Raw genomic sequence first — 10,825 nt, 5'->3', positions numbered from 1 at the left:
ACACCAAAGAAAAGCCCCCAAAAGCACCAAAAAAAGCCCCAAAAGTAGAGAAAATATCCCCCCAAAAATTCAGAAAATGCCCCAAAAATCACCAAAAAAAACCCAAATCCCCCCAAAAGGGGGCCGGGCCACCCCCGGAATTCCTGGAATTCCCAAAAAGTGCCAAAGGGGCCGGAAATGTCCCCAGAACCCACCTGGACGCAGTCGGTGTTGTATTTCCTGCAAACCTCCTCGATGGACATCTTGTGCTCCGTCTGCGGGAGCCCCAAAATTGGGAGAAATCGCCCCAAAATCCCCGGAAATTCCCCCCAAAATCCCGGGAAATTCCCCCCAAAATCCCGGGAAATTCACCCCAAATCCAGGGAACCCCAAAAGTGGGAGAAATCGCCCCAAAATCCCGGGAAATTCACCCCAAAATTTCCGGCAACCCCAAAATTCCGGGAGCCCCAAATTCCGGGAACTCCAAAACCTCGGGAGATCTCCCCAAAAATCCCCCCACATCCTCTCAGCTCACCCCGAAGTTCCCCCGAAATCCCTCCCAAATCCCCCCCAAAAATCCCTTTATTTCACCCCCAAATCCCCCCAAAATCTCTTTTTTCACCCCCAAACCCTCCCGAATCCCCCCTAAATCCCCCAAATCCTCCCCAAAACCCCCCAAAATTCCCCCTAATCCCCCTAAAAGCCCCACAGATCCCCCCGAACCCTCCCCAAGCCCCCCAAACCTCCCCCCAATTCCCCTAATTTCACCCCGAATCCCCCCAAACCCCCCCAAATTTTCCCCCAAAATCCTTTTTTTTTGTTTTTTTTTTTTTTTTCCACTCACCATGGCCACCTCCTTCTTGAGGTCGTCCAGGTCCCGGGTCTTGCTCTTGCCCTTTTTGGGGGACTCCTTGTCGCCCCCCTTGTCCTGCGTGGTGGCCACGCGGTAACTGTCGGAGCCGCCGAACTGGGGGGGGGCCGTTACTGGGGGTCCCCCAGACCCCCCCCGAGGCGGCCCCGCAGCGCCCGCAGAGACACCCCCGAAAACCGGGGGGGATCACCCCAAACCCGCCCCAAATCCCCCCAGAAATGGCGCAGAAATACCTTGAAACGTCCCAAAAATCCCCCCAGAAATGGCGCAGAAATACCTTGAAACGTCACAAAAATCCCCCCAAAAATGGCACAGAAATACCTTCAAACGTCCCAAAAATCCCCCCCAAAAATGGCGCAGAAATACCTTGAAACGTCCCAAAAATCACCCCCAAAAATGGCACAGAAATACCTTGAAACGTCCCAAAAATCACCCCCAAAAATGGCGCAGAAATACCTTGAAACGTCCCAAAAATCACCCCCAAAAATGGCGCAGAAATACCTTGAAACGTCCCAAAAATCACCCCAAAAATGGCACAGAAATACCTTGAAACGTCCCAAAAATCCCCCCAAAAATGGCGCAGAAATACCTTGAAACGTCCCAAAAATCCCCCCAGAAATGGCGCAGAAATAGACAAAAATCCCCCCAAAAATGGCACAGAAATAGACCAAAATCCCCCCAAAAATGGCGCAGAAATACCTTGAAACGTCCCAAAAATCCCCCCAAAAATGGCGCAGAAATAGACAAAAATCCCCCCAAAAATGGCACAGAAATAGACCAAAATCCCCCCAGAAATGGCACAGAAATACCTTGAAACGTCCCAAAAATCCCCCCAAAAATGGCGCAGAAATAGACCAAAATCCCCCCCAAAAATGGCACAGAAATAGACCAAAATCCCCCCAGAAATGGCACAGAAATACCTTGAAACGTCCCAAAAATCACCCCAAAAATGGCACAGAAATACCTTGAAACGTCCCAAAAATCCCCCCAAAAATGGCGCAGAAATACCTTGAAACGTCCCAAAAATCCCCCCAGAAATGGCGCAGAAATAGACAAAAATCCCCCCAAAAATGGCACAGAAATAGACCAAAATCCCCCCAGAAATGGCACAGAAATACCTTGAAACGTCCCAAAAATCCCCCCAAAAATGGCGCAGAAATAGACCAAAATCCCCCCCAAAAATGGCACAGAAATAGACCAAAATCCCCCCAGAAATGGCACAGAAATAGACCAAAATCCCCCCAAAAATGGCGCAGAAATACCTTGAAATATCCCAAAAATCACCCCCAAAATGGAACAGAAATATCCCAAAATCCCGCCAAAAATGGCACAGAACTACCTTGAAATGTCCCAAAAATAATCCCAAAAATGTCCCAAAAATAATCCCAAAATCCCCCCAAAATGGCACAGAAATACCTTGAAATGTCCCAAAAATAATCCCAAAAATGGCGCAGAAATAGACCAAAATCCCCCCAAAAATGGCACAGAAATAGACCAAAATCCCCCCAAAAATGGTGCAGAAATAGACCAAAATCCCCCCAAAAATGGCGCAGAAATAGACCAAAAAATGTCATAGAAATATCCCCAAAACCCCCCAAAAACGAGACAGAAACCACCGAAACCTCCCCGCCCCCAAAAACCCAGAAATGGACAAAAATTCCCCCGAAACGGACCAGAAATGCCCCCAAAGCTCCCAAAAAATGGCACAGAAATCCCTGGAATTGCCCCAGAGGCGGCACAGAAATGTCCCCCCACCCAAAATCTCCTTCAAGGACCCCAAAATCCCCCAAATTCCCCCCAAATTCCCCAAGATCTCCCCAGAGCGCCCAAATTCCCACAGTTTTCCCCCAAATTCCCCCAGTTTTCCCCCAATTTTCCCCTTTATCCCCCCCCAAAATCCCTCCCGGGACCCCCAAATCCCTCGAAATTTCCCCCAAATTTTTCCCCCAAATTTTTCCCCCTTTTTTTTTCCCCCTCCCTTCCCCTCCCCCTCCCTTCCCCTCCCCCTCCCCGCCCCTCCCCCCCCCGCCATCTGCTCCCCGTTAATCCGGGGGGGGGGGGAGGGGAAATCCCCGGGGTGGGGGAGGGGAAACCAGCGAGGGGGGAGGGGACCCCAAAAACCGGGAATTTGGGGGTCGCGGTTTTGGGGGGAAATCGCCGGGTTTGGGGGGCTCTCCCTAATTTTAATTTTTTTTTAAATAATTTCTCTCTCTTTTTGGGGGGGATTTTTCCCTCAATTTTAGAAAATCTCGATTTGCTTATTTTTAGGGAAAATTCCATTTTTTGGGGGGTGGGGGGAATCCCCGGTTTTGGGGTCTCGCTAATTTTCTCTCTTTTAGGGAAAATTTTCCCTATTTTGGGGAATTTTCCCTGGTTTTTACGGGGTTTCTCTATTTTGGGGGGACTTTTCCCTGTTTGGGGGGAATTTTCCCAGTTTCGGGGCAGAGTCTCCCTGGTTTTTATGGGAATTTTCCCTTTTTTGGGGGGAATTTTCCCTTTTTGGGGGGAATTTCCCCTATTTTGGGGGGACTTTTCCCTGTTTGGGGGGAATTTTCCCAGTTTCGGGGCAGAGTCTCCCTGGTTTTTATGGGAATTTTCCCTTTTTTGGGGGGAATTTTCCCTTTTTGGGGGGAATTTCCCCTATTTTGGGGGGACTTTTCCCTGTTTGGGGGGAATTTTCCCAGTTCCGGGGCAGAGTCTCCCTGGTTTTTATGGGAATTTTCCCTTTTTTGGGGGGAATTTTCCCTTTTTGGGGGGAATTTCCCCTATTTTGGGGGGACTTTTCCCTGTTTGGGGGGAATTTTCCCAGTTTCGGGGCAGAATCTCCCTGGTTTTTATGGGAATTTTCCCTTTTTGGGGGGAATTTCCCCTATTTTGGGGGGACTTTTCCCTGTTTGGGGGGAATTTTCCCAGTTCCGGGGCAGAGTCTCCCTGGTTTTTATGGGAATTTTCCCTTTTTTGGGGGGAATTCCCGCGGTTTTTAATGGGGTTTCCCTCTTTTCCGGGGGTGGGCACAGGGACACCGGGCTGGGGACACGGGGACAGGGATGGGGACACAGGGACACTGGGGACATCATGGGGGGTTGGGGACATCGGGGACAGGGGACACGGGGGACAGGGGGACACCGGGATGGGGACAAGGACACCGGGATGGGGACACAGGGACAAGGACAGGGGGACATCGGGATTTGGGGACATGCAGAGGGACACTGGGGTGGGGACACGGGGCCTTGTGGCCTGGCCAGGCGGCTGGCGCGGGGACAAGGACACGCTTGGGGACACCGGGATGGGGACACCGGGATGGGGACACGGGGACAGGGATGGGGACAGGGATGGGGACAGGGATGGGGACACCGGGATGGGGACACGGGGACAGGGATGGGGACACCGGGATGGGGACACGGGGACAGGGATGGGGACAGGGATGGGGACAGGGATGGGGACACCGGGATGGGGACAGGGATGGGGACACGGGGACAGGGATGGGGACAGGGATGGGGACAGGGATGGGGGACACCGGGATGGGGACAGGGATGGGGACACGGGGACAGGGATGGGGACACCGGGATGGGGACACCGGGATGGGGACAGGGATGGGGACACGGGGACAGGGATGGGGACACGGGGACAGGGATGGGGACAGGGATGGGGACAGGGATGGGGACAGGGATGGGGACACCGGGATGGGGACACGGGGACAGGGATGGGGACACGGGGACAGGGATGGGGACAGGGATGGGGACACCGGGATGGGGACACGGGGGCAGGGATGGGGACAGGGATGGGGACACCGGGATGGGGACACGGGGACAGGGATGGGGACAGGGATGGGGACAGGGATGGGGACACTGGGGGGACTCAGGGCCCGGCCAGGCCGCTGGCGCGGGGACAAGGACACGCCTGGGGACATCGGGGTTTGGGGACACGGGAACATGGGGACATCGGGGTTTACACAGGGAGGGGACACCGGGATGGGGACAGGGATGGGGACACCGGGATGGGGACACCGGGATGGGGACAAGGGGACACAGAGGGGACTCAGGGCCCGGCTGCGCTGGTGGCGCAGGGACAAGGACACGCCTGGGTACATCGGGCTTTGGGGACACGCACAGGGACACCGGGATGGGGACACCGGGATGGGGACACTGGGACGGGACACGGGGACAGGGACACCGGGATGGGGACAAGGGGACACCGGGAGGGTCCAGGGCCCGGCTGCGCTGGTGGCGCAGGGACAAGGACACGCTCGGGGACATCGGGATTTGCACGTCCCGAGACTCGGGGACAGCGGGATTTACACCGGGGGGGGGGGACAGCGACAGGGACGGGGACATCGGGATGGGGACGCGGGGACACCACGAGCCTCGGGGCCTGGCAGCGCCACTGATGTGGGGACAAGGACACGGGGACAGGGATGGGGACACGGGGACGTGGGGATGGGGACACAGCGCCTCGGGGCCTGGCAGCGCCGCTGGCGCGGGGACAAGGACACGGGCACGGGGACCTGGGGACATTGGGATCTGGGGACACAGGGGCACGGGGCCACCAGCGGGGATTTGGGGACACGGGGACATCAGCGGGGATTTGGGGACATCAGCGGGGATTGGCGGCGGCGGCGCTGGCGCGGGGCCGAGGCCGCTCAGGGGACACGCGGGGGACACTCGTGACAGGCGGGACACACCAGGGGGACACTCGTGACACGCCGAGGGACGCTCGTGACACACTCGGGGACACTCGTGACCATCGTGATACGCTCAGGGGACACTCGTGACACGCTCAGGGGACGCTGGTGACAACGGGGGACACGCGTGTGCGGCCGCGGGTGACGCAGGAGCCGCGTCACGGGCCCGGGCGGGGGGTGGGGGGACCTGGCACTGTCCCCTCCGTGTCCCCTGAGTGTCCCCTCGGCGTCCCCTGGCACACCGGGCACACCCCTGGCTGTCCCCTCGGCGTTCCCTGGCACACCTGGCACTGTCCCCTCGGTGTCCCCTTGCACACCGGGCACACCCCTGGCTGTCCCCTCGATGTCCCCCGAGTGTCCCCTGGCACACCTGGCACACCTGGCACACCTGGCGCGCCCACCCGGCTCCTTCCAGCACCGTCCCCGCCCGTCCCCCTCGCACGCCCCTGCGGCAGCGCCTTTGCACGCTCATCCTCTCACACTCATCCCCTCGCACACCTGTCCCGGTCCCTTGCACACCTGTCCCAGCCCCTCGCACACCTGTCCGGCCCCTTGCACACCTGTCCGGCCCCTTGCACACCTGTCCGGCTCCTTGCACACCTGTCCCTGCCCCTTGCACACCTGTCCGGCCCCTTGCACACCTGTCCGGCTCCTTGCACACCTGTCCAGCCCCTTGCACACCTGTCCGGCCCCTTGCACACCTGTCCAGCCCCTTGCACACCTGTCCGGGCCCCTCGCACGCCCCTGCAGGACCCCCCCGGCCCCTTGCACGCTCATCCTGCGGCTCTGCTGCAGTGCCCCGCACGCCCCTGCGGCACCGCGGCCGCCCCTTGCACGCTCGCCCCTGTCTATTTCCGCCCCTTTGCACGCTCATCCGGAGCCTTTTCCAGCTCCCCCCCCCGCACCTTGCACACCTATCCCAGCCCCTTGCACGCCCCTGCGGGGTTCCCCCTTTGCACGCCCGTCCCGACCCATTTCCCGCCCCTCCTTCACCCTGCACGCTCGGCCCCGTCCCTTCCATCCCCTTGCACGCTCATCCCGACCCTTGCACGCTCATCCATCCCCTTGCACGCTCATCCATCCCCTTGCACGCTCATCCCGACCCTTGCACGCTCATCCCGACCCTTTTTCCAGCCCCCCCCCGCACCTTGCACACTCCCCCGGCCCCTTTTCCCGGCCCTCCATCCCCTTCGCACGCTCATCCATCCCCTTTTGCACGCTCATCCCGGCCCCTTTTCCACCCCATTTACACACCCCCAGCCCCATTTAAACCCCCCCAGCCCCATTTAAACCCCCCCCAGACCCATTTTACACCCCCCAGGCCCCATTTTCACAGCCCCCGCCCTATTTTACACCCCCCAGACCCATTTTACACACCCCCAGCCCCCATTTAAACCCCCCCAGCCCCATTTTCACACCCCCAGCCCCTTTTCCAGCCCCATTTGCACACCCCCCTTGCACGCCCGCCCCTCGCCCCCCGCCCGTTTCCCCACGTACCCCCATGGCTGCGGCGCGGGGGGGGCGCGGCCCGGAGGAGTTTTTTGGGGGTTTTTTTGGGGGGGGGGGTTGGTTTTTTTGGGGAGGGGTCCCGGAGCCGTCGGAGGCTGCGGCGGTTCTGGGGCGGGGGGCGCGGGGGAAGCGGCTCTGCTGCCTCGGGGGGGGGGGCTCGGGGGGCGGGTTTGGGCCAATGGGAGAGCGAGGTTCACGCCCCCCCCCCGCAAAGGACACGCCCCTTTTACTGCGGATTGCGGGGGGGGGGGAGGGGAGGTGGAGGGGGGGGGGAGGAAAAAAATGAAATAAATAAATTTTTAAAAAATGAAGAGATGGGGAAGAGGAAAAGATGGAGAAAAAGATGAAAAAGTGAAATAACGAAAAAAAAAAATATTTAAAAAATTAAAGGATGAAAAAAAAAATTAAAATGTAAAAATATTAAAAAAAAAATTTAAAATATAAAAAAAGAGAAAAAAAATTTTAAAAAGAGAAAAAAAATCAGAAAATAAAAAAGATTAAAAATTTTAAAAAAAAAGAAAAAAATTATAAAATAAAAAAAAAAGAAAAAAGAAAAAAGAATAAAAGAAAGAAAAAATAATTTAAAAATAAAAAAAGAAAAAAAAAAACACGGGGGAGGGGGCGGGGTTTGGAAAATTCGGGGGGGTTCCAGAATGAAATGAAATAAAAAATAAAATAAAATAATAATAAAAATAAAATAAAATAAAAATGAGGGGGGTTGGAAAATTCGGGCGGGGGGGGGGTGGTGGTGGTTCCCAGAATAAAATAAAATAAAATAAAATAAAATAAAATAAAATAAAATAAAATAAAATAAAATAAAATAAAAATGAAAACTTCGGGGGTCCCCGCAGCCCTTCCCCCCCCAATCAGCGCGATCCCCTCATCAATTAACGACCCCTTTTAATTACAAAACGCCCCCCTAACCGCCCCCCCCCAACAAATAAAGCTTTATCCATTTAAAATAAAGATTTATTTATTCATTTATTGGCGCAGCCCCCGCCGCAATGCGGCCCGTCCCCCCCCCCCCAAAAAAACCCCAATCAAGGACCCCCCCACTAATTAACCCCCATCGCAATCCGCGCTAATTAACCCCTCTAATTAACGCCGCTCTAATTAAAAAACCCCGCCCCTTCCACCCGCAATGCGGCCGCGCCCCCCCACCCCCCCAAAAAAAACCCCGCAGCGCCCCCTCCCCCGAATTAATTAATGAACGCCCCCCCCGGGTAATTAAAACCCCCCGTAATTAAGGGTTAATGAGCGGCGCAGCATCCCCGGCGGGGTCGCCATGGAGACGCGGGGTCGCCATGGCAACGGGGGCACCGCGGCAACGGGGTTTCCTTGGCGACCGCGGGGGGGCGGCGTTGGGGGGGGGGAGGTTTGGGGGTGACCTTGGATGGGGGGGGAAATTGGGGAGAAATCGGGGAAAATCGGGAAAATTGGGGAAAAAGGGAGAGAAATCCCCCCAAAAATGGGGAGAAATTGGGGAAAATCGGGGGGAAACTGGGGAGAAATCGGGGGAAATCGGGAAAATTGGGGGAAAAGGGAGAGAAATCCCCCCAAAAATGGGGAGAAATTGGGGAAAATCGGGGGGAAATTGGGGAGAAATCCCCCCAAAATGGGGAGAAATTGGGGAAAATCGGGGGGAAATTGGGGAGAAATCCCCCCCCAAAAATGGGGAGAAATTGGGAAAAATCGGGGGGAAATTGGGGAGAAATTCCCAGGAAAAATGGGGAGAAATTGGGGAAAATCCGGGGAGAAATGGGGGAGAAATCCCCCCCAAAAATGGGGAGAAATTGGGGAAAATCGGGGGAAATTGGGGAGAAATCCCCCCAAAAATGGGGAGAAATTGGGGAAAATCGGGGGAAATTGGGGAGAAATCCCCCCCCAAAAATGGGGAGAAATTGGGGAAAATCGGGGGGAAATTGGGGAGAAATCCCCCAAAATGGGGAGAAATTGGGGAAAATCGGGGGGAAATTGGGGAGAAATCCCCCCAAAAATGGGGAGAAATTGGGGAAAATCGGGGGGAAATTGGGGAGAAATTCCCAGGAAAAATGGGGAGAAATTGGGGAAAATCGGGGGGAAATTGGGGAGAAATTCCCAGGAAAAATGGGGAGAAATTGGGGAAAATCGGGGGGAAACTGGGGAGAAATCCCCCCAAAAATGGGGAGAAATTGGGGAAAATCGGGGGGAAATTGGGGAGAAATCCCCCCAAAAATGGGGAGAAATTGGGGAAAATCGGGGGGAAATTGGGGAGAAATCCCCCCAAAAAATGGGGAGAAATCCCCCCCAAAAAATGGAGAGAAATTGGGGAAAATCGGGGGGAAATTGGGGAGAAATTCCCCCCAAAAATGGGGAGAAATTGGGGAAAATCGGGGGGAAACTGGGGAGAAATTCCCCCCCAAAGATGGAGGGAGAATTCCCAGAAAAATTGGGGTCAATTCCCGGGAAAACTGGGGAGAAATCCCCCCATGGAGACCCCTCCCCAAATTAATGACCCTCCCCTAATCAACGGGGACCCCGAGTTATTGAACGGGGACCCCAAATTAATTACCAGGAACCCCGAATAATTAACGGAGACCCCAAATTCACAGGGAACCCCCTCCCCAAATTGGGGACCCCCCAAAATTGGGAATTGATGACGTCACCCCGCCCCCTCCCCTGCTCATTTTGGGGGTTCCCGGGTTTATTTTGGGTTTATTTTAGTTTTTGTTTCAGTTTTTATTTTGGGGTTCCCGGGTTTATTTTGGGTTTATTTTGGTTTTTATTTCAGTTTTTATTTTGGGGTCCCGGGTTTATTTTCGGGTTTATTTTGGTTTTTATTCCAGTTTTTATTTTGGGGTCCCCGGGTTTATTTTCGGGTTTATTTTAGTTTTTATTTCAGTTTTTATTTTTGGGGTCCCCGGGTTTATTTTCGGGTTTATTTTGGTTTTCATTTCAGTTTTTATTTTGGGGTTCCCGGGTTTATTTTCGGGTTTATTTTGGTTTTTATTTTGGTTTGTATTTTGGGGTCCCCGGGTTTATTTTCGGGTTTATTTTGGTTTTTATTTCAGTTTTTATTTTGGGGTCCCCGGGTTTATTTTCGGGTTTATTTTGGTTTTTATTTCAGTTTTTATTTTGGGGTTCCCGGGTTTATTTTCGGGTTTGTTTTAGTTTTTATTTTAGTTTTTATTTAAGCTTTTATTTTAATTTTTATTTTGGGGTTCCCGGGTTTATTTTCGGGTTTATTTTTTAGTTTTTATTTCAGTTTTTATTTTGGGGTCCCGGGTTTATTTTCGGGTTTATTTTGGTTTTTATTTTAATTTTTATTTTGGGGTCCCGGGTTTATTTTCGGGTTTATTTTGGTTTTTATTTTGGTTTTTATTTTGGGGTTCCCGGGTTTATTTTCGGGTTTATTTTAGTTTTTATTTTAGTTTTTTTTTGGGGTTCCCGGGTTTATTTTCGGGTTTGTTTTAGTTTTTATTTTAGTTTTTATTTAAGTTTTTATTTTAATTTTTATTTTGGGTTCCCGGGTTTATTTTCGGGTTTATTTTGGTTTTAATTTTGGTTTTTATTTTGGGGTTCCCGGGTTTATTTTCGGGGGGGTTTCCCCCCCTCCGCAGCCGCGCGCGGTGTCCCCGATGACGTCACGTCTGGTTGCCACGGCGACCTTGAGGGGGCGTCCCTTTGATCTCGCCGCTCATTTGCATCTCATTTGCATCCCGCTCTGCGCGCGCCGCCGGCGCCCCCTGGCGGCGGCCTCGGGGGATTTTTTTGGGGGATTTTTTTTGGGGCGATTTCGGGCGATT

General features: G+C 53.9%; 1 protein-coding gene across 1 annotated transcript; it reads right to left on the bottom strand.

Annotated features, from left to right (window-relative positions):
* Positions 1-27: 27 nt before the first annotated feature.
* LOC136306086 (sodium/potassium-transporting ATPase subunit alpha-1-like) lies at positions 28-7,132 on the bottom strand (the record flags this gene model as incomplete). Its single annotated transcript, XM_066209433.1, has 3 exons — positions 7,029-7,132; positions 824-946; positions 28-254 (listed from the first exon to the last, which is right to left on the bottom strand). Coding segments are annotated over exons 1-3 (356 nt in total), but the record flags the coding sequence as incomplete, so codon positions are not given.
* Positions 7,133-10,825: the final 3,693 nt, after the last annotated feature.

The sequence above is a fragment of the Chamaea fasciata genome, unplaced genomic scaffold (genome assembly GCF_029207755.1).
Source record: "Chamaea fasciata isolate MVZ Bird 193981 ecotype frontalis unplaced genomic scaffold, bChaFas1.0.hap1 SCAF_968, whole genome shotgun sequence".
Lineage (NCBI taxonomy): Eukaryota > Metazoa > Chordata > Aves > Passeriformes > Sylviidae > Chamaea > Chamaea fasciata.
This window is presented reverse-complemented; position numbering and strand designations above follow the sequence as displayed.